At 45.0% G+C, this 24,444-nt stretch overlaps 1 protein-coding gene across 2 annotated transcripts in view; it reads left to right on the forward strand.

Moving 5' to 3' along the window:
- Positions 1-7,735: 7,735 nt before the first annotated feature.
- UTP25 (UTP25 small subunit processome component) overlaps positions 7,736-24,444 on the forward strand; it is a 104,833-nt gene continuing 88,124 nt past the window's right edge. For both annotated transcript variants that reach the window (XM_088845238.1, XM_055419011.2), the window contains exons 1-7: positions 7,736-7,952; positions 9,141-9,180; positions 9,893-10,124; positions 11,857-12,027; positions 14,946-15,034; positions 16,358-16,768; positions 18,977-19,196. In XM_088845238.1, the coding sequence (XP_088701364.1) occupies positions 7,846-7,952; positions 9,141-9,180; positions 9,893-10,124; positions 11,857-12,027; positions 14,946-15,034; positions 16,358-16,768; positions 18,977-19,196 (1,270 nt within the window). In that variant the 5' untranslated portion in view covers positions 7,736-7,845. The remainder of the gene's footprint in view (positions 7,953-9,140; positions 9,181-9,892; positions 10,125-11,856; positions 12,028-14,945; positions 15,035-16,357; positions 16,769-18,976; positions 19,197-24,444) is intronic.

Consider the following 24,444-nt stretch of genomic DNA (forward strand, 5'->3'; position numbering starts at 1 on the left):
TGCCGGCTGGATTAATCACTCCTCTGTTCTCTCAGTGCATGGCTCATACTTTCATTTAAGAATGTATCATGTTGTGATGTCACGGAGAATCACTGGCTTCTAAGACTTCGCCTTCCCTGTGGACTCCGAGCTCCCTGAGGCCAGGGACTTTGTTTCTTTCTTTCTCATCAGCTCCCTTGGCACTCAATTCGTGTGCAGGAGGGTGCAATCAATGATTACCCAACAAATAAATACCCTCCAGGTCCTACACTAGCCCTAGTGGCATATATGAAGCGTAACCTCATTTTGTACTTATAGGTTCAGTTCAGTTCAGTCATTCAGTCGTGTCCGACTCTTTGCGACCGCATGAATCACAGCACGCCAGGCCTCCCTGTCCATCACCAACTCCCGGAGTACACTCAAACTCATGTCCATCGAGTCGGTGATGCCATCCAGCCATCTCATTCTCTGTCGTCCCCTTTTCCTCCTGCCCCCAATCCTTCCTAGCATCAGAGTCTTTTCCAGTGAGTCAACTCGTCGCATGAGGTGGCCAAAGTATTGGAGTTTTACTGAGATCCAAATCCTGACACAGCTGAGTCCAGTATCCTCGGGCTTAACCCCTTTGCAAACCTACCTTTCCTGAGAGGGATTGATCTGTAAGTGGGAGACAATACCAGCTTTCTCTTCCCCAATGGTTGCCCCTTCTCCATCACTTGCTGGTTCTTCCTCATCTACCCCACTCCCCGAAATTTACAAGGCCCCAGGGCTCACTTCTCAGACTGTATTTACACAATGTGATCTCATTCGGTCTCATTCCATGCTGACCACTCCCATTTGGGCATCCTGGCATCCTGGACTCCCCCAACACACATACCCAGAGTCCCAGATGTGCATATATCCACCTCCTGGACTCTCCACTTGGACATCTAATAGAAACCTCAAGCTTAACGTGTGACTTGAATGATCTTGACATTTATTTTTTTGTCTGCCAAGGTCATAAACGCTGTTTATGACTTTAAGTTTACATACTGCTCCAGCACGTTAACACCCTACGAGCTTCAAAAAGCCAAGTGCGTGTACAGCAGGCTTATCGGTCACTAAAATGATGGGAAAGGAAACTTTACAGTTGTGAGGATGCAAAAAGAAAAAAATGTTCTCCTCAAGGCAGTTTTGACCCAGACGGTCATTTAGTGTCTGTCAGCATGGATACAGGGGTCTCTGAGCCACAGGAGCAAGCATAGGGGGAACATAAACAGCTAAACAGAGACGGGGAGCAGGGCCCATTAGCTTGCACCGTAAGATTCCTTCATGTTGTATCCACACCCTGCAAGAACTAGCATGGATGGCATGGATTTCAGAGACTGAATTCACTGCAGTCTCAACTTAGGAGAGACGATCCAGACAGACTAGAAACAGCAGCTTTGAGAAATGTTGAGAAGTGGGAGGAAGCACTTTGGAGCTGGGCAGCATCAGGAGTGAACTAACTGGGACTTCCCCAGTGAACCAGTGGTTAAGAATATCTGCCAGTGCAGGGGACCCGGGTTCGACCCCTGGTCCGGGAAGATCCCACGTGTTGCAGAGAGACTCAGCCTGTGAGCCACAATGACTGAAGCCCCCACATCTAGAGCCTGTGCTGTGCAACAGGGGAAGCCACCGCCATGAGAAGCCTGCACACACAGCAAAGCGCAGCCCCTGCTCACCACAACGAAAGAAAGCCTGCACGCAGCAACAGAGACCCAGCGCAGCCAAAAGTAAATTTATGAAATGCTGAAAAACGACAGTGGACTAACTGCTCCAGGAAGGCATCGGAAAGGAAGATTTAACTTCCTTGCAACCCATACAGACATCACTGTGATTTCTCAAAGTCCGCATCTTATCACATAACCCCCTTGAAATCCTTTAACAGCCCCTCACCTCTACATGGAATTGGGCCTCAGCTCCCCAGGAAGCGGTTTAGAAGACTGACTTCTCACCTGCCCATCTCTCCAACCCCCCGCCCCCCCACGCACCCACCTCAGCAGCGTGAAGCACGAGCAGTTCTCCAAACACATCTTTCATGTGTTCATGTGCTCCACCTTGTTCGGGCTGTTCCCTCTCCCTGGAACGTCCTTTCTCAGGATACTCTGACTCACTGCATCCTCTGTGCAACTCCCCATGACCTTGCCTCTCTCCTCCACGGCAGGATGAGCTTCCTTGTCTCCCGGGTTCCTAAAACCCTTTGCACAAGGGCATGGCAACCCACTCCAGTACTCTTGCTTGGAGAATCCCATGTACAGATGAGCCTGGCGAGCTACAGTCCATGGGGTCACAGAGAGTCGGACACCACTGAGCGACTAACAAATCCCTTTGTACATCCTTCTCATCCAGCTTTTGGAGAAGGAAATGGCAACCCACTCCAGTACTCTTGCCGGGAAAATCCCATGGATAGAGGGGCCTGGCTGGCTACAGTCCATGGGGTCGCAAAGAGTTGGACACGACTGAGTGACTTCACTTCACTTCTCATCCAGCTTTTAGTCCATGACAATATAATTATTTGCTAACTGCTTTGTCTCCCCCAGCTACACTATGAGGTTTTCAAGCGGAAAGTCAGAGGTCTGAGTTTTATAAATCCTCAATGCCTAATGTTGTAACAGGAACATGGTAACTGCTTAGAAAGAGTTTGATTAATGAATGAATGTTTGCCGCCAAACCTTTGCCAGAAAATGTGAAAAACAAGAGTGTAGTTATACCAACGTTCCACTAGAGGGAGGGATTAAAACTTTATCCTCTCGAAGGGAACGCGCTCAGTCTGTCCGCTTCTTTGCAACCCCCTGGACTATTGCCCTCCAGGCTCCTCTGTCCTTGGAATTTTCAAGGCAGGAATACTGGAGTGGGTTGCCATTTTCTGCTCAAGGGATCTTCTTGACCCAGGAATTGAACCCAGGTCTCTTGCCTCTCCTGCATTGGCAGGCGGATTCTTTACCACCCGGGAAGTCCCTCCATCCCCTCGAGAGGAGCATTCTACCTTGGTCTCAATAAATGAATGTAATCTGATGAAACATTTCAGTTTTAGGCTAGGTCTAATAAAAATCAACCTCCGATAAGCTTGAGGAAGCATACTTAAAGGTCATTCTGTGCCAGGCTCTGGGTTTGACAATGGGTAGTTATGGGTACAGATGAATAGAAAGGGTAGACACGATATACAGTAGTATTTTACATTTTCAGGTTATGTAGAGTGCACTGAAATGCGTTACAAAGCTTTCTCTTTTTTCAGACATAATCTCCTTTTCTGTAATATGCTCCACCTAGAGAGCTCATTGCTCTTACACAATAAACGCTGAGGAATCCAATGACCACATAGCTTTCTAATTTCCTGTTGCCCTATATCCCTCATATCCTGTCTTGAACACACACACATGCTGTTCATGAAGTCAGCAGAAACAACTCCTACAGCCTAAGATCTAGAATCTAGAGTCATCTCAAGTTCAATGTCGATGTTCAGTGAACGTGACAGACGGACAAATGCTCAACAGCAGCAAGTGACCCTCCACCCCCAGCCCCTGACCCCCACGGGCCCCAAAACACTGACCTGCCTGCTTCCTTAGCACCCAGCCTCTATCAGTTCAGCAGTAATCACGGTGAATCGCAATGGTCTGCACACTTATCCATGCCTGGCTGAGGCTGAGAACTCCTTGAAGAGACTGGCAAGCACCCTCTTCTTTCTCCCAGCCTCAGCTGCTAGCCCAGCACCTGGCCCGTGGTGTACACTTTTTAAAATGAATAAACAAGCTCATTTCATTAGAAGGGTAGCGAGAGACTGATTCCTGCCGGCACTCTCAGGGAGAGGTTAGATTGCTTTAGGCAGTAAATAGACATGTGTATGGACACGTGGTGCCGAAGCCAGTCTTGTATGTAGAAAGCTGTCCAGTTTGAGGCCTCTGGGAGGAGACACTCACCTTCTCCAGAATCCTCCCAAATCAGTAGCTGAGGTGTAGGCGCTTTCATCATTAGAGTCCTACCTTTGGTATGGCTCCCTGTCAACACGCCTTGAACCCATATGCCCTTCATACCACTGTATTGTCACATTAATTTCAAACCCCAAACATCCCCAGTATCTGATCTGTGTCCTCAAATTATGCTTCCCCAACAGCCTCCGCTTCCTGCTCTGTTGAGAATCTCAGGTAGACTCCTGCTTACTTTTTGTGGTTTGTGTTAGAACATAGTTTGCCTTTTCCAATACATCACTATATATCAAATAAGCTCTTGCCAACTATATATGCCACAATCTTTACAAGGGATTTAAACACATCGATTTGTGTAATTCCATGAGTTCACAATGATACTTAAAAAAAAAAAAAACACTTGGTCAGCATTAGAAGATCTACTGAATTGATTCCTTATGTTTAAAATTAGTAAAAGAAGGGAGGGAATCAAGCATTTTTCCTGCCTTTCCTACACAAACAGTTACTGTTTTTCAGTCATCCAGTCATGTCCGACTCTTTGTGACCCCACAGACTGCAGCACGCCAGGCTTCCCTCTCCCTCACCATCCCCCGAAGTTTGCCCAAGTTCATGTTCATTGCATTGGTGATGCCATCCAGCCATCTCATCCTCTGATGCCCTCTTCTCCTTCTGCCCTCAATCTTTCCCAGCATCAGGGACCATAAAGAAGGCAGAGTGCCAAAGAATTGATGGTTTGGGACCATGGTGCTGGAGAATACTCCCGAGAGTAACTTGGACAGCAAGAAAATCAAACCAGTCAATCTTAAAGAAAATCAACTCTGAATATTCGTTGAAAGGACTGATGCTAAAGCTGAAACTCCAGTCTGTTGGTCATCTGATGCGAACAGTTGGCTCATTGGAGAAGTCCCTGATACAAACAGTACCATTGGGTAAACAAAATTTAGGAGAAGGAAAAGCCCGTTTTCAGAGAAATAGTCCAACAAGGCGGTGAAGGAGAAATGATAAAATTAGAATATCACCCCCTATGACAGAATTAGAATGTGACCGCTAATGAACTGACAAACTTAGACACTGATTCCCTATGACTGACACTTTGGCAAAATGAAAGCAACCAGGTGTCGTGCGCCTCCTGACGGAAGGAAAAAATACCAGCTACCGTGACGTGGGGTCCAAGTTCTAGATCCAGCAATGTATTCATGAGAGAGCACGAGAGCATCAGAATACATTAAATTGACTGTGTAAAAACAGACATTTATGAGAAATTTCAGCACGGGATATATGATGATACTAAACAATTTTTTAGGTAAAATAGCGCCATTGTGGCTGTTAAAGAAAGAACCCTTATCTTTTAGCTATTTTAAAATACATGCTTACAGATGAAATAATACAATGTCAGAGACTGGCTTCAAAAATAATACGGGGTGGGGGTTGGAGGGGCCAGGGGTAGAGGGTGGGTGATTGTGTAAAACAAGATGGCTCTGCGTTAAAGCTGAGAGTAGGAAACACAAGAGTGTATTATACTGTCTTGACTACTTTAGCACTTGAAATTTTCCAAAGAAAAGGTTTTCAAACTAAGAAAAATGAACACCTGAGTATTCTAACAATCTTGTCCTAAGGGGCAGTCATCCTTGTCTACCCCCAAGGATCAATATCCCAGGGAGTCTCTCCAAATGGAAAATAACCAGGGAAAAGTAACACTGATTCATTAAGCTGTCTTTACAAACTAGTATAAAAGATTACTTCCTGCACTGTTTTCACCACTGAAAATACTGACTGCCTTAGGGGAAAGGTAAAAGAAAACCTTGGAGGAGGGGGAAGGAAGAGTCGAGTGTGGGAAGAAGGGGAAGAACACACTCTGCCTTCATTACACTTTTCCCAGGGCCTTCACTAGTTGGCACATGCATCTTCTTTGTGTGGGTTTGACTAAGAGAACTTTCACTGGGGGCAGGAAAAAAGTGTTTCAGTTCTGAACTCTCGGATTAAAACTGCACAAAGCATCCCCTTTTATGTTGTCAAAGGCTAATATAAATAAATATTTTCAGAAGCAGCTCACTGAGCCAATGACGAGACCGCTTGGGTGGAGCTAGAACAGTTTTTTCTAGACCTGGGAAAAGTCTGGACCTGTCCATAGGACTACAATGACGTGGAAGCCAGGAGAGAGTAAGGAGTCACCTCAAGTGCTCAAGAGTATACCTTTTTATAGCAGATCTCTGGAAGAACACCAAGAAACTGGTTGCCTCTGGGGAGGGAAGCTGGGGCACTTGGAATAGGGTGGGAGGAGAAAAAACAGTATGACTATATTGTTACAGCCAGGTTATACTGTGGTTAGTGCCTTAAACTATATGATGACATTTTGCAAACAGCCTTTTGTTGACATAAGTGACTGTACTTTTTATCTTGGAATTAGACAGAAGACAGATGTCTGTTTGTTTATGGCTTCCTTGGCTGGGTCAGCTGCTGGCTCTACCTGCTGTTTGCATATTTTTTAGATTTCTCCCTCCTCTCCCCACCCCTCTCACCACAGCCTCCCAGAATTTAATTAGAAGTAGTAGATGGTCCCTAGAACCACAAGAATAGGATTCTAATAGTTCTGGTGTGACTTCTGTAGGTGTGACATGGAATTGTACAAAGTTCAAATGCTCCCACTGAAGCGTCAGTAATAACAGCGAGTGAACACTGTCTTTAACGACTCCTGTTTTACCTTAAATATTCAGGTGACTGCTGTGGTTTATAATTGACATTTTAAGTTACCATTAGGAAAAAAGTGTCTCTTTGTGTTTATCGAGCAGTTTTCAAGTAGTTCTGCATATGCTGCATGTCTCTTGAGTATTAAGTCCAGTTGTTTTTTCCTCTGTTTATTGAGATTATTATTTACTTACATTAAAATGGACCCATTTTAAATGCACAGTTTGATACATTTTGGTAATTGTATACAAGGTCTAACCAACCCCATGATCCAGGTGGAGAAAAGTTACTTCACCTTTAAAAGTGTTCAGACCTGCTTTGCCCCAATTCGGTTTTGAGGCTCTTGATTTTTACTGCTTTCTCTATTATGACTCTGGGTGATTTAGGAAAGTCACTTTACCTCTCTGGATGTGTTTCTGCTCTTGGAACATGAAAAAATGTTGGAACAGATTTGTTACCAGGGGTCCTTGCAATACTTTCAGAAAATGAGGGGTAGGGTAAGGGAAAGGATCTCTCCCTTGTGTGCCCACTGTCCCAGTGTCAAGACATGCCGCAGGCATGTGACAGGTCCCGGTGGGAGAAGCCTGTCATCGCATCCGACAGACGTAGGCTTCTATTTCCTCGCCTGTTAGTGTGCATGTAACCGATGGACAGGGAGGCCTGGCGTGCTGTGATTCATGGGGTCGCAGAGAGTCGGACACGACTGAGCGACTGAACTGAACTGAACCGTTTGAAAGCATTAGCTTTCTCATCTCCAATACGGTTTATTAACAAGACGCATTTGTGTACCGCTATGAGGATTAATCGAGACGAGCCAGCACCCTTAAATGTTGGTTAGTGTTTTTATTACGGTCTAATATAAAGCACTGCATTCACCCATCTCCGCTACTACACGTTCACGCAGGCTGATTTTCACAACCACAACAGGCGCACAAAGTACATCCACCCATTGACCTATCTGGGGAAGCCGGAGGCCCGCCTGCCTACTTTTGGCCTGTCTTGCTTTTACAGCCCAGAAGAAACTAGCCCGCGAGCACGTGCTTCTAAGGAACCCCGCCAGGGGGCGAACCGGGAAACAGGAAGTTCCAACGCCTGTCGCACAAGCGCGGCGTAAAGCGGGTCTGCTTTGTGGCACGCCCCTGCCGCCGTAAAGCGCTGCCGGCGGTCGCGCGTGAATGGGCCGACGGGTCCGCGTCCCGGCGTGAAGCTCGTGGAGCTGGGCGGACCTGCGGGGCTCGCCATGGGCAAGCGTGGGAGCCGGAGCCAGAGCCAGCTGCTCGGCTGCCTGACTAAGAAGCAGAAGAAGCACCTTCGGGACTTCGGCGAGGAGCACCCCTTCTATGACAGGTGTGGGGGGGCGCGGCGCGACGCGCGCTGCCGGCCCCGCCGGCGTTGGGCCCGCGCGCGCCCCGGGGCTGTGGCGGGGCGGCCCCGCCACGTCCCCCGCCGCCCCGGCCTGGGCGACCTGCCCGGGACGCGGCGTCCTTCTCCCGTCCGCCTGCCTGTCCTTGAGCCGGTCGCCTTCGGCCTGACCCCGCACACCTGTGGGGCGGGTGTGGGGCGTGGTTTTTGTATGGTCAGAGGCTTCCCTGAGATCGTTTTGTTTTTTATGTTTTTAAAGATTTGCTTGGGGCCACCCTGGTGTCTCAGACGGTAAAGAAGTGAAGTGAAGCCTCAGTCGAGTCCGACTCTGCGACCCTATGGCCTGTAGCCCACCAGGCTCCTCGGTCCGTGGGATTCTCCAGGCATGAATACTGGAGTGGGTTGCCATTTCCTTCTCCAGGGGATCTTCCCGACCCGAGGATCGAACCCGGGTGTCCCGCATTTTCTGAGCCGCCAGGGAAGCATCCGCCTGCAGTGCGGGAGACCCGGGTTCCATCCCTGGGTTGGGAAGATCCCCTGGAGTAGGAAATGGCAACCCATTCTAGCACTCTTGCCTCAAAAATGCCGTGGACAGAGGAGCCTGAGGGGCTGCAGTCCATGGGGTCGCCAAGAGTCGGACGCGACTGAGCGACTTCACTTTGGGGCCTTCCGCATCACCGGTCTGTACCGTGGCCGTGAGGAAACTGATGTCTGGGCAGTTGTGGGTTTCCTCTATAAGTGTCCAGATTCTCAGTTATGATCATAGCTCTTATCCGGCCACGTTGGGCCGCTTTATCAAAAATTTAGAGCGACGGCCTACTTAAGAAACTTGCTAGAAAAGGTGAACCCCAAGGGCTTTTTATTTGCCAAAGGTTCCGAGCTTTCGGATGAGGGCTAGTTACTGTGTGACTCTCTTATTTGTCCTGTGATCTTGTTAAACTTTTACATTTGTCGATTATCATCTATTTGGCATTTTCTTGCTATCCCTGTCCAAGTGCATATGGAGTTTTTACATGACTATGGTTATAATGTATTTATAGTGTACAGTTATACTGTATTTATGTTACAATGTATTGCTAGTCTGCCATGCTTATTTAAAGTTGTAGCATCAGATTTTTTCCTAATTGTTACATACCAATAGTTAAGAGTTTAACATTATCTGTTTCTTCTCAGGGTTTCCAGAAAGGAAGCGAAACCACAGACTTGTCAACTGGTAATGCTTTTATACCTTCCTTATGATAGTTGATTTTGGGCTGTTACTTTACTGAGATTATATATAATAATAAAGTTTGGCTACATTTCCGCTCTTTGATTTTATATGTAAGCTATTATTTTCATAATGTTGCTTAGTTCTTAATGCAGATGTGTGTTTAAATTCCATTGTGGTAACTAATACAGTACAGAGTTTGAAACTGTCCTGAGAGATTAGCCTTTTAGAACTTGTTAAGGACGCATGCCAGAGGGCTCTTGGTAAATCCTAAGAGGAAATATCGTGTGCTTAGCATAAAATAGAGTGGAAAATCATCAAAGGTCTTAACTCATTAAAACAAACTCAGAAAAATTGCTACATTTTTTGTTGTTGTTGTTGCATTGTAGTTTTTTCTGTTGCTCCTTTAAATGTGCCATATGTTTGACACAGGTGAGATGGCCTTATAACCTAACCCTCAATGTCTTTAGTCAGCTTTCTTCCCATATGGAAGATTAGCAGTTCAAAAAGGAGGAAGAGCTTTTAGAAGCATAGCTAGGTTAGCTATTTTAAATAAATTTGGTGCAAGGTTTGGTTGAATAGATGTTGCATATTTAGAGAAAAGCTAATTTTAATTTAGAAAACTCTGAACTTGTTCCACTGTGGACCTGATGATGGTGATGGGGTAGCCGTGAGAACACTGTTCTTCTTGATTTTAAAATCCCTATTTTCCTTCCAGTCAGAGAGCTCAGATACTTCAAGTTCTGAAAGTGAAGCAGAGAGTGAACCAGAGCAAGTGTCTGGTTACCATCGGTTACTTGCCACATTAAAGAATGTTTCCAAGGAAGAGGAGGAGGAGGAAGAAGAAGAAGACAGTGTTACGCATGAGACAGAAATGAATCTTGAAGATGGCGACGGTGACATCAGTGAGGAGGAAGAAGTGGCAACAGAATCTGCTGACGTGCAGAGCAGTGAGTGTCTCTGGTGTGGGTCTAAGATCTTTGCTGGGACCACAGACAGATTGCCCCGGGGGTATAGTGCCTTGTGCTATATGAGCTGGGTGAAAGCACATGGATTCAAAGCAGAGATTCTTAACCTTGCTGGGCTTGGTGATAACTTTGAGTGCTGACAGAAAACACAGGACCCTCTGCCCATAAACATGGAGAAGTGACATTTTTGCTTGTGATTTCCAGGACTTCAATCCTAGTTAAAGTTCCCCTGATTGGGAGGAAAGGGAACATAATTCTGTTTTTGTAACAGTCTCAGTTTCTTAACGAGATTACTGTCCCTCCCCTAGAGGAACCATGTGTAAGGGAAGATGGACACAAACAGAACACTTCAAGCAGCAGATCTGGGTGGAGCAGATAGATATAAGGTGGTGAGGAGATGCAGAGTGGTCACGTGCTGCCCTTATTTACAGGTGAATGAGGGAAGGCTTCAGTGAAGAGCTGGGATTAAAAACCTAAAGGGACTCTGCCTCAATCAGACGTCTAGGTGACTTTTTAATTTAACTTTAAAGTCAACTTTATTGAGGCACGATTTACATACAGTAAAGTATACCCATTTCAAGTGTGTAATTCAGTAAGTTTTGACAAATGTGTATGTCTGTATTACCACCACCAAAATCAAGATACGGAACATTTCCAATACCTACAAAAGTTTTCTTCTTGTCCCTGTGCAGTCAGCTTCCCAGGCTGGCATCAGGCGCACGCTGACCAGCTCTTTCACTGTAGATTGATTTTGTCTGTTCTGGACATTCTTATGAATGAGAGCACACCATGAGCGCCCTTTTGTGTCTGGCTTCTGTGGCTTCTCATGCCTCTGTGGCTCATCTGTGTAGTTCATATTAGTAGTTCATTTCTTTTTGTTGCTCGAGTAGTAGTCCATTGTCTGAATATGTCTGGGTAGGTTTTTATACCCTATTATCTTAATACCTGCTTGCCTAGCGTTTTCTGTACTTTGAGGTGTCGCACACCAGTGTTAGTGTTTTAATTCATCATTTGTACTGGGATAAATAAATCATTGCCTTAGACTTAGGGGTTTCTTGTTTCATTTTGTTGCTTTTTCAGCTTTCTTTCATGTTTTGGGTTTTTACAGATGAAAAGTTTTTTTTTAATTGTAGAAGTAATATATATTTACTGTAAAAGTTTAAGAGGGTAATATAGTTAACCTGTATATGCACCACCCTGAGATGAATACCTTTAACATTGTATACAACCTTCCAGACTACTTTTTCATGGATGTGAGTGAATACGAGTCTGTACACGTGTTTGTGAGTGTGGTCTCATATGTTCCTGTAGCTTCCTTTTCTTCGTTAATAATACAGTGTTTGTACCTGTGGATCCACATTAGCTTAATAATACAGTGTTTGTACCTGTGGATCCACATTAGCTTAATCACAGAGTATTCCATTGTAAATACTGTGGTAATTTAATTAGCACCCCATCAATAGACGTGATGAAATCATTTTTCCAGTTGTTTGTTACAATCAGTGTTGCTTTGAACATCCTCACATGTACCGGGTCAACAGTCCAGCGTAATTTTGAAACTTCTGTCTTCCAACCTGAATTGGCTTAAAGGTAAATGATAGCAGTGAGTGTCAGTGTCAGTATAGGCTGAGGAATTAGATTTCATTTGTCAACAGAAGTGTAATTGTATTCAAGAGCAGTAAATAATTTTATAAAATATTTCCCAAAATTACAGGTGTGGCCTCACCTGCTGACCCTGAGGGAAAAGATGGGCATGGGCCACCGGGCACATCAGAGGAGTCCCCCGAGGAGTTTACGGACGCAAAACATGAGTCACTGTTCAGCCTAGAAACCAATTTTCTCGACGAGGAAAGTGGCGGCGACTCTGCTCCGAAAGCGTCACAAGGTCAGAGCCCGGAGTGCATTGTTTGACTTCACCTGGTGCTAAGCAGGGGCTAATGCACGTTAAATCTCCTGATAGTGGAGTGGGCTGCAGTAACACAGATGGTTTAGCTGCTGGATGTAGAGCTGGAGAGAAACGTTTCTTCAAGGTATTTTGTGTTTCTCGGGGCTTAGGCCGTGTTGGGAGTGGGGGGCTGTTTTGGAGAAAAAAACAGTTGAGGAATGATAGCAGGGAAGGCCAGTTCCCCAATCCTGACGTTCCCACAGTTGGGTCAGGGGAAGACCTCTGATTTCTTTTCCCCAAACAGAGGAGGAGGAGAATAGTACTTTGCCTTTTTCTCTCTACCTGTCACTTCTCAGTTCCTGTAAGCAGCAATTTTACAGGTTTGTGAGCCCTGGAGGTGGCTGATGTAACTGGTCCTTATTACTGGGGAGCACCTCGGAAGCCAGCGTGCTCTGCCTCATCCCCTCGGTCTCTCTCTGCCTCTTGGCGGCCCTCTGCCCCCGTGGCAGTCGCTTAGACAAGGCCTGCCTGTGGGAGGCCAAGCCGGGTCTCTGCCATCTCTCGGGTTCCGTATCTTTGTGTGTGCCTGGATGGGCAAGTCAGCTTGGTCTCAATCCCGCGTCCTGACTGCCTTTTTTTGGTCCCAGTGCCATTCTTCAACCAGGTCTGCCACTGAAGTTGAAATTTTAATCCTCATTTGGTTCTGTTAGCTCTTTTGGAGAAGAAGAAGTAGCAGGTAGAATTTGGGCACGAACCCCTTCTGAACTTAATGTTTCATAAGGAAGCTTAACTATTGTAAAGTTTCTCTGGTGGTTTTGCCTGTGCAGATACATTAGCACCTTGAATTCTTATTTCCTATTGTTCACCCTTATCTTAGGTTGTTAGGTGCATTGCATTTGAGGTTTTACTGCCTGGGTCCTGAATAGGTCGTTGAACTTTGCTTCTGAGATGAGTGGGACTGTAAGAGAAGATTGGTGCCAGCACAGAGCTCTGAGGATGACCCTGGGTGCAGCTGGTACCGTTCGAGCCTTTGCTCACCTCGGTTGAGTGTTAAGCGTGTATGGATGTCTTCAGTGCAAGTTAAATCAGACATGAAACCTGCCCTCAGGGATCTTGAGGTCTAATTAGATGAGGTTCAGTTCAGTTCAGTTCAGTTGCTCAGTCGTGTCCGACTCTTTGCGACCCCATGATCCACAGCACGCCAGGCCTCCCTATCCATCACCAACTCCCGGAGTTCACTCAAACTCATGTCCATCGAGTCGGTGATGCCATTCAGCCATCTCATTCTCTGTCGTCCCCGTCTCCTCCTACCCCCAATCCCTCCCAGCATCAGACTCTTTTCCAGTGAGTCAACTCGTCGCATGAGGTGGCCAAAGTATTGGAGTTTCAGCTTTAGCATAAGTCCTTCCAATGAACACCCAGGATTGATCTTCTCCATAATGGACTGGTTGGATCTCCTTGCAGTACAAGGGACTCTCAAGAGTCTTCTCCAGCACCACAGTTCAAAAGCATCAATTCTTCGGCGATCAGCTTTCTTCACAGTCCAACTCTCACATCCATACATGACCACTGGAAAAACCATAGCCTTGACTAGACGGACCTTTGTTGGCAAAGTAATGTCTCTGCTTTTTAATATGCTATCTAGGCTGGTCATAACTTTCCTTCCAAGGAGTAAGCGTCTTTTAATTTCATGGCTGCAACCAGCATCCGCAGTGATTTTGGAGCCCAAAAAAATAAAGTCTGACACTGTTTCCACTGTTTCCCCATCTATTTCCCATGAAGTGATGGGACCAGATGCCATGATCTTTGTTTTCTGAATGTTGAGCTTCAAGCCAAACTTTTCACTCTCCTCTTTCACTTTCATCAAGAGGCCTTTGAGTTCCTCTTCACTTTCTGCCATAAGGGTGGTGTCATCTGCATATCTGAGGTTATTGATACTTCTCCCACCAAACTTGATTCCAGCTTGTGCTTCTTCCAGCCCAGCATTCCTCATGATGTACTCTGCATATAAGTTAAATAAGCAGGGTGACAATATACAACCTTGATGTACTCCTTTTCCTCTTTGGAACAGTCTGTGGTTCCATGTACAGTTCTGACTGTTGCTTCCTGACCTGCATACAGGTTTCTCAAGAGGCAGGTCAGGTGGTCTGGTATTCCCATCTCTTTCAGAATTTTCCACAGTTTATTGTGATCCATACAGTCAAAGGCTTTGGCATAGTCAATGAAGCAGAAATAGATGTTTTTCTGGAACTCTCTTGCTTTCTCCATGATCCAGCGGATGTTGGCAATTTGATCTCTGGTGCCTCTGCCTTTTCTAAAACCTGCTTGAACATCTGCAAGTTCACGATTCACATATTGCTGAAGCCTAGCTTGGAGAATTTTGAGATGAGGTAGGACATACGCATATGTGCTTTGGGGTGGATGGTGGGGGTCTTGAGAGTGATGACTCTCTGTAGGGGACCAGAGGTGGCCTCTTTGTGGAGCCAGCCCTGTGCCTGACACGAAATCAGGAGTCAGGGGTAACACTCAACTGATCCTGTTTGGATATACAAAAATGAGGTGAAGGAGAAGATAGAATTTTCAGTTAAAGGAAGGAAAACCACAGTGGCACAAGAATTTGAGAGCCATGTCATTCAAAAATTACATTGGAGAGGTAGGTTGGAGGTGTGTGTTGAATTTCAGACTGAGAATTTTTCTTCAAAGGTTTTTGAGCTCAGAAATAACGTGATTAAAGAAATGCTTTAGGGAAATGAACGTGTCAGAAACCTTTAAGCTCTGGACTGGGACGAGTGATGGGGGAAGTAGATGGGGAAAAAGGTGAGCTGGCATCATGAAGAACACCATGTCACTGACAGGGGAGACTGAGAACTCCCTCTCATTTGCTCCAGCTGCTCTCATCTTCTTTGTTTCTGAATTAGATCCATTCGCACAACATGTGAACACAGAACTGAAAGAAAAAGAAGTCCAGGCTGTTGCCACGAATCCCAAAACCACCCACCAGCTAAAAGTAAGCGTTGTTCCATCCCCACAGTCACAGATGGGGCAAAGCAGTGATCTCGGGTTCTAGTGATCGCCCTCAACGTGTGATACACACCAGTGGCAGATGACTTGGGGAGCAGGACACAGGAAGGCTGGAAGAGCCTGTGTGTGCTCACTTGCTCAGTCACATCCGACTCTTTACGACCCCGTGGACGGTAGCCTGCCAGGCTCCGTGTTCGTTGAAATTTTTATTGAGACAATTCTTACAGATGTGGTTGTAAGAAATAATGTAAAAATACCCATGTACTCTATGCCTAGTTCACCCCAGTGGTAACATCCTGCAAAACTATAGTACGGTATTGCAGTTAGGAAATTTCCATTGATACAGTCTCCTTTTCTTATTCAGGTTTCCTTGGTTTTGCTCCTGTTGATTTGTGTGTTACTTAGTTCTGCACTGTTTTATCACATACGTGTAGGTTCCCATTTCCACCACCACCGCCAACTCACAGAGCATTTCCAGCTCTGAAGATCCCTCCTCTCCTCTGGTGCTGTTTTATGACTGCACCCACCTCCTTCCCCCCTTTCCTATCCCTTGGTAATAACCGCTAATCTGGTCTCCATTTCCATCATCTTGTTATCTCAGAAGTGTTCTAGAAATACAATCGTGCAGGTTGGCTTTTTTCATTCAGCATAGTTCCCTGGAAATTCATCCTACTTTTTGGCATATCTTTAGTAGTTAATTCTTTTTTATTGCAGAGGTCATCCTTTATTGCTAAGATCAGCAGTTTCATTAGAGTGCAAGCATCCCTCCACCCCCCCAAAAAAAATCCCAAACAAAAACCTTGTTCAAAAGAAAACCTTGCTCCATGCCCAGGTAAATCTGGAAAACTCTGGGTTAGACAAGGTGGAGCAGAGCCCTTGTTACAGGACTCAGCAGAGCCTTCGTATCTATTCTGCTGTGACTCTCCCTGAGGGGGACTAGGCTTTGTAGTGTTTATCAAAGTTACTGGACCATTGGGTACCTTTTTGTCTAGAATAAATTTTGACTTCCTACAGTGTGGTCCACAGCACAGTCTGTGACCCACTGATTGAAGAGCTCAAGTTTTCTAAAGTCAGAAACCTTGGGCTCTAACCCTTAGCTCTGTTCTCTCCTGTTTGTCTGAATCCTGTAACCTCTGAATCTCAGCATTTCCTAAACTGTAAGAAGAGCATTATAGCGTTTACCTTGCACAGTTGTTGTGAGGATTAAGTGAGAGAATCTGTAAGTCATCAAGGCCTTTGTAAGTTATGAAGTACTGTATGAATAAGGTACCGTCATTCATTTCTAACTTCTTGATTCTTTCTCCCTCAGTGGCCCATCCTGGGCCAGGTTGTCTTTTCATCCAAGTTTCGGAAGTTGGAAACCTTTAAACCCCCAAAGGACATTGACTTAAAGTCAGTTCATCTTCAAAAGCCCCTGGAATCCACCTGGATCAAGACCAACAGCCAGTTCCTCTCTGGTCCCCAAAAATCAAGTAGCCCCTTCACACCCCTCCAGAAAGAGCTCTTCTTAATTATGAATTCTTACCGGGACCTGTTCTACCCAGAAAGGACTGCCCTGAAGAATGGGGAAGAGATCCGCCACGTGTACTGCCTGCATGTAATAAATCACGTCCTCAAAGCCAATGCCCAGGTGCTTGGCAACAACAGCAGACGCCGAAGCCAGAAACTTGGGGTGGGTGATGATGACGACTTCAGGGACCAAGGGCTGACAAGGCCCAAGGTGAGTGGCTCCAGAACTTTGCCCTCAAGGAGGCTATAAGGCACTGCCATATAGGCCCTGGCACTTAGCAGGTTCTCAGGTACTTTAATGATTGGAATAAAGAATAAGTCCAAGACTGAGCATATTAGCCGGGTAATATTAGAGTAGTGCTGCAGACAGCTCAGTGGACTGTCTCTAACAGTGGCTCTACCTGAAGACTTGAGTAGGAGGTACCTCCATGATAATTCTCCTTAAAGATAAACCCTGATCCTCTGCGAAAGTAGCCCTCCACTGTAAATCTCTTCTTTGTGACTATCAGAGCTGGATGGGTCCTTTTTATTCAATCCCTACATATTGCATCTGTGGACCCAGACCTCGATTCATAAAGGACCTTGCTAAAGAGAACCAGGGAGAGAGTAGCACAGACAGGACTAAAACCAAGGATTCTCTTCACTAAGCCACGGAAATATGTAAACCTTGGAAAACAAAACCCCTATTTTGCCATTGTATCATCATTGCAACTTAAGGTGATGATTACATTTATGTGGGCTTCTAGGGGCTTCCCTGGTGGCTCAGAGGTTAAAGCGTCTGCCTCCAGTGCGGGAGACCCGGGTTCGATCCCTGGGTCGGGAAGATCCCCTGGAGAAGGAAACGGTAACCCACTCCAGTATTCTTGCCTGGAGAATCCCATGGACGGAGAAGCCTGGTAGGCTACAGTCCACGGGGTCGCAAAGAGTCGGACACGACTGAGCGACGGAACGGAACGGAACGGAACGGAGGCTTAAGCCCAGTGGGTTGAGGGCTTACACAGAAGATGTCTTCTGAGTTGCTACACTTTTCATGATGTCGTGTAGCCAGATACTGTACCTCCCATCCCCCTGCCCCGGCACCCATGTCTATTGAGGAAGCCTCATCTTCTTAGGTCCTTCTCATTGAGCTTACTAGGATTCCCGGCTGTTAAGACGATGCGGCTCTTAAGAGATTTCTTAGTCCAGCCCTCTTGTTCGTTAGCTGGGGAAAACCACTAGACTCTTCCTTAGTGTCCCAGCAGGGCAGTAACTTGGCCTTCTTCAAAAGTGATCAGCCATCCCCATGCTCTACCAAACTGAGTCACTGCACTCTGGCTGTGCTGGTTGCCCTTCTTGGAAACCACCTCAGAATCTTGAACATCAGGATAAAAAGATTATCTGTTTCCATTTAGAACTGTAAAACAGAGTATGAGGTAGAACACCCAAATGAAGGAGTTTAGAATTTGGTGAATTGCCTGATCTGACTGGGGTTATTTCCACTGATTGTATTGTTTACACAAGGGTTGAGTTGTTTAGTCACTTAAGTCGTGTCTAACTTTTGGGTCCCCTTGGACTATAGTCCACCAGGCTCCTCTGTCCTTGGGATTTCCCAGGCAAGAATACTGTGGTGGGTTGCCATTCCCTCCTCCAAGGGATCTTCCCAAGTCAGGGATTGAACCCATGACTCCTATATTGCAGGCAGATTCTTTACCACTGAGTCACCAGTGAAGCCTTACCCAAGTGTAGTTAGAAAAAAACCCATGTACACAAGGGTAGTTAGAAGTGAATCATTTGTTAAGCATCTTCTGGTGTTTTTTTTTTTTTTCTCAGCAGTTAATACTAAGCATTTTTGGAAATGTTTGGAAAACTGAATCCTCTATTTCCCATTGAAATATGATTTTACTTCAGAAATACTTTATCATCATTTCTGAAAAGTGTACTAGGAAATGTACTAGAGAAGTAATGGTAGTTTAGTCCTTACTAGCTTTATTTGTTCTCTACTAATACATCTGATTCATTTATTCAGCATATTCCTTGGCTCTTATGAATCACAATGCTGAACTGAGTTCTATAGGAGGCAGAAATGAGTAACATTTCTTATCCTCAGAGAGCTTTGTCTGTTTATGTCCGTGGGCTTCTGCTGGTGGATACCTCTGTTAAAGGCGTTGAGTTACCCTAAAAGGTATTTCCACATTCTGCTTAAGAATGTCCCCCAAGGGGCCATGAGATTGAAGTCCATAAGACACGGTGCTGTGGGTCTGAAAGATACTCAGCCTGAAGTACTGAGCCAGGGCCTGTGTAGAGGGGGTGATATGGATGTGATCCCTGGCCTGGGACCGCGGAACAGGGGACTCGTTAGCTCCAGGTCCCCCGCGGGCTCACCTTGAGCTGCCCTTCCTTCCCCTTGCCCCTCCAAGGCCACTCGTCTCTCCCTGGACAGGTGCTGATCGTGGTGCCATTCCGGGAAGCTGCTTTGCGGGTGGTGCAGCTCTTCATCAGCCTCCTGGAGGGCGACAGCAAGAAGAAAATCATTGTCAGCAACAAAAAGAGGTTTAATGGAGAGTACGGTTCCGATCCCGAGGAGAGACCCCCCAACCTGAAGAGGCCTGAGGACTATGAAGCTGTGTTTGTTGGAAACATTGATGACCACTTCAGGATCGGTAATCCCTCCTTGTCCAGACTGAGACCCTGGGGGACCTGGGGTGTGAGGTGCACATAACTGGGAGCTAGAAGCCTGAAATTAGACATTCTGTCAGAGGGTCACTGGTAGACTCCTGGCAGAACCAGCTGCATTTGAGACATCTCTTCTGCCAGGGGAGAGCCTTGCCTTGGCTAATGGGGTGGACGTTTGGCTAATGAAATGGAGCGTCTCCAAAGGCATGCGTGAGGAGCATATGTACATGTGTAATGTGTACATGTACAATAGATGTCTCGGCTCACCCACAGCTGGTAGCTCACAGTCAGTGCTACAGGAGTCCTAAGGGGGTCGGAGGTGAAGGGGCTGAGGGCGTCAGTCTGGGGATGATGAATGAACTGGAGGGCCTGTGCATAATGGACTTCCCTCCAGCCCGTCACGTGGAGTGATCTCTTCTCCAGACTTGCTGACTCCCGCCAAACTTTTCACATTTTTGCTTGTCGCATTCTGCTCCCGTGTGCTTGGTTGGTTGTACATGGAAAAATTTGTTGGAAAATATTTATTATCACATACACTCATTTACTAATTATTTAGCATCTACTGTGTTAAACATTGTAAAGTAGCTGGGGATATAGGATTAAAAGGTTTAAAAGTTACTGTTAAGGAAGTCCAGCCTAAAGGCAAATCAGACAGTATGAGATGGAAGATGTGTTATGGTTAGAGGATGCAGTGGCTGTTTTAAGTATTTAAAGCAAATATTCAAAGTGGAAACAGGACTGTTTGGGACGATCTGCTGATGGAGGTACTATCTGTACTAAGTTAAAACCTGAATAGGGTTTAGCCAGTTACGAAGTAGGGAGATCTGAGTGGAGGAAAGTTTCAGACAGGAAGCTCTGCAGGGGCATCAGGATGAATAAACAGCATGACCTCTGACTCAGAGGCTTCAGCATGGCTGGAGTGTGAGGTGCAGGGGGTGAGAGTTGATGTTTAGTTTTAAATATATGCAGGTGGCCAGCAAGCAGCTGATAAATCACTCTTTTTTAATTGACGTGTAATTGACATGCTAGTTTCAGATGTACAACACAGTGATTCAGTGTCTATATACCTTACAAACTGATCACAATGATAAGTATAGTTTCCATTTGTGGCCATACAGAGTTAATAGAGGATTACTGACTATATTCTCCTTTGGCATACGTTGGATCCTTTTCATACGTCGGATCCTTCTCATCTGTCGGATCCGTTGGTGGCCTGTTCACTTGATAACTGAATGTTTTGTACCTCCTGATCACCCCCCACCCATGATGCCCACCCTCCAACCCCCGCCCCCATTTTCTGGCAACCACCGGTCCGTTCTCTGTATCTGTCAGTCTGGTTTTTTGTCTGTTTTGTTTCTCAGGTCCACATCTAAGAGAGATCATATGGTACTGATCCTTGTCTTTATGTGACTTATTTCACTTAGGGTGATGCCTTCAAGGTCCATCCTTGTTGTCACAGATGGCGAGATTTCTTTCATTTTTGGCTGAGTAATTTTCCATTGTGTGTGTGTGTGTGTGTATCTATACCACAGCTTTATCCATTCATCTACCTATGGACTCTCAGGTTGCTTCCATATCTGGCTGTTAGAAATATTGCAGTGAACATAGGAGTGCATATATCTTTTTGAATTGGTGTTTTTGTTTTCTTTGTATCAGTACCCGGAAGTGGAATTGCTCAGTTATATGGTGGTTCTGTTTTCTTCTTTTTTGGTGATGATCCTATTTTTAATTTTTGAGGAACCTCTGTACTGTTTTCCATAGTGGCTGAACCAATTTACATTCGCATTAACCATGCACAAGGGTTTCCTTTTCTCCACATCCTTGCCAGCACTTGTTATTTCTTGTCTTTTTGATAAAACCTGTTCTGACAGGTGTGAGGTGATATTTCATTTTGTTTCTCTTTTCCTCTGTGCTTTGGTTTATTCAAATGTAAAATGAGGATAATACCAACTTACATGGTGGTTGTAAGAATTCTATAACTCCAATGTCACAGTCTATTATATTACCTCATTTTAATCATCGCACTTACTAGCCACCTGATACATTATTTGTTTTTTTAAAAAAATTGAAGTATGGTTGATCTACAGTGTTGTGTTCATTTCCGCTATACAGCAAAAGTGACTCGGGTATATATACATTCTTTTTAGTATTCTTTTCCATTGTGGCTTATCCCAGGAGACTGGATATAGGTCCTCGTGCTGTGCATGAGGACCCTGTTGCTCATCTTTTCTAAACGTAATGGTTTGCATCAGCTGACTGCAAACCTCCGGTCCTCCCCTCTCCGTCCCCCTCAGCAGCCACAAGCCTGTGCTCTGTGCCTGTGAGCCTCTTTCTGTTTTGCAGACAGGTTCACTGGTGCCTTATTTTAGTTTGCACACATAAGTGATATCATGTGCATTTGTCTTTCTGACTTCCTTCATTTTCACTTAGTGTGATAGTCTCTGGTTGTATTCGTGTTGCTGCTGATGGCATTATTTTGCTTTTTATGGCTGAGTAGTAGTCCTTTATACACACACACACCCCCGCCCCCCCACATCTTCTGTATCCATTCTTCTGTTGATGGATATTTAGGTTGTTTCCATGTCTTGGCTATTGTGAATAGTGCTGCTATGAACATAGGGTATATGTGTCTTTTTGAATTATAGTTTTGGCCGGATCTATCCCCAGGAGTAGGATTACTGGATCATATGGTAGTTCTGTTTTTAGTTTTCTGAGGAACCTCCATTCTGGTTTTCATAGGGGCTGTACCAGCTTACATTCCCACCAACAGTGTTAAGAGGGTTCCCTTTTCTCCACACCTCTCCAGCACTTGTTTGTACACTTTTTAATGACGGCCATTCTAACTGGGGTGGGATAGTACCTCACTGTAGTTTTGATTTTTTTCTGTGTGGTTCTGGTTTCCATTTCTCCGATGATCAATGATATTGAGCTTCTCTACATATGCCTGTGGTCATCCCTATGACTTCTTTGAGAAAATGTCTGTTCAGATCCTCAGCCCATTTTTTAATGGGATTGTTTGTTTTTCTGATAATGAGTTACGTGCATTCTTTCTATATTTTGGATATTACCCCCTTACTGCATATGCAAGTGTCTTCTCCTATTCAGTAGGTCGCTATTTTGTTTTGTTGTTGGTTTCCATCGCTGTGCAGAATCTTTTTAGCTTGAAGTAGTCACATTTAATTTTGCTTTCATTGCCCTTGCCTGTGGAGCAGATCCAAAAAATTATCATTAAGACTGATGTCAAGAAAGTTGCTGCCTATATTTTCCTCTAGGTTTTTCAGTTCTTGTGTTCAAGTCTTTAATCCATTTTGAGGTGATTTTTGTAGTTGGTGTAAGCTCGTGGTCCAGTTTCATTCTTCTGCATGCAGCTCTCCAGTTTTCCCAGCACCATTTGTTCATGAGACCGTCTTTTCCACATTGTATATTCTTGCCTCCTTTTTATAGATTAATTAACTATATAAATATGGGTTTATTTCTGGGCTCTCTATTTCATTTCTGTTTGTGCTAGTTCAGTTCAGTTCAGTCGCTCAGTTGTGTCCTACTCTCTGCGACCCCATGAATCACAGCACGCCAGGCCTCCCTGTCCATCACCGACTCCCGGAGTACACTCAAACTCATGTCCACAGAGTCGGTGATGCGATCCAGCCATCTCATTCTCTGTCGTCCCCTTCTCCTCCCACCCCCAACCTTTCCCAGCATCAGAGTCTTTTCCAGTGAGTCAACTCGTCACATGAGGTGGCCAGAGTATTGGAGTTTCAGCTTTAGCATCAGTCCTTTCAATAAACACCCAGGATTGATCTCCTCTAGAATGGACTGGTTGGATCTCCTTGCAGTCCAAGGGACTCTCAAGAGTCTTCTCCAACACCACAGTTCAAAAGCATCAACTCTTCGGCGATCAGCTTTCTTCACAGTCCAACTCTCACATCTATACATGACCACAGGAAAAACCATAGCCTTGACTAGACAGACCTTTGTTGGCAAAGTAATGTCTCTGCCTTTTAATATACTATCAAGGTTGGTCATAACTTTCCTTCCAAGGAGTAAGCGTCTTTTAATTTCCTGGCTGCAATCAGCATCTGCAGTGATTTTGGAGCCCCCAAAAATAAAGTCTGACACTGTTTCCACTGTTTCTCCATCTATTTTCCATGAAGTGATAGGACCAGATGCCATGATCTTAGTTTTCTGAATGTTGAGCTTCAAGCCAACCTTTTCACTCTCCTCTTTCACTTTCTTCAAGAGGCTTTTGTGTTCCTCCTCACTTTCAGCCATAAGGGTGGTATCATCTGCATATCTGAGGTGACTGATATTTCTCGCAGCAATCTTGATTCCAGCTTGTGCTTCTTCCAGCCCAGCGTTCCTCATGATGTACTCTGCATATAAGTTAAATAAGCAAGGTGACAATTTACAGCCTTGACGTACTCTTTTTCCTATTTGGAACCAGTCTGTTGTTCCATGTACAGTTCTGACTGTTGCTTCCTGACTTGCATACAGGTTTCTCAAGAGGCAGGTATCTGGTGGTCTGGTGTTCCCATCTCTTTCAGAATGTTCCACAGTTTATTGTGATCCACACAGTCAAAGGCTTTGGCATAGTCAATGAAGCAGAAATAGATGTTTTTCTGGAACTCTCTTGCTTTCTCCATGATCCAGCGGATGTTGGCAATTTGATCTCTGGTGCCTCTGCCTTTTCTAAAACCTGCTTGAACATCTACCATACAGTTTTGAATACTCTAGACTTGTAGTGTAGTTTAAAATCAGGGAGCAGGATACCTCCAGCTTTGTTCTTCTTTCTTATGATCAGTTTGGCTATACAACATCTTTTGTAGGTCTAAACATACTTTATGATTATTCTAGTTCTGTAAGATATGTCATGGGTATTTTGATAGGAATTGCATTGAATCTGTGGTTTTCTTGGGTAGTATGGGCATTTTAGCAATACGAATTTTTCCAGTCTATGAGCATGGTGTGTTTTTGCATTTGTTTGTGTCATCTTCAGTTTCTTTTAAGACCTTGTAATTTCCAGGTACAAGTCTTTTACCTTTTTGGTTAGATTTATTCTTAGGTATTTTATTCTTTTTGATGCATTTGTAATGGGATTATTTTCTTAATTTCTCTTTCTGATAGTTCATTATGAATGTGTAGAAGTGCACCAGATTTCTGTATGTTAATTTTGTATCTTTCAGCTTTACTAAATTCACTTGTTCTGACAGTTTTTGGTGGAGTATTTAGGGTTTTCTC

This window comes from Moschus berezovskii, chromosome 17, assembly GCF_049115385.1.
Source record: "Moschus berezovskii isolate FMDL1 chromosome 17, NW_MosBer_1.0, whole genome shotgun sequence".
In the NCBI taxonomy this organism is placed as follows: domain Eukaryota; kingdom Metazoa; phylum Chordata; class Mammalia; order Artiodactyla; family Moschidae; genus Moschus; species Moschus berezovskii.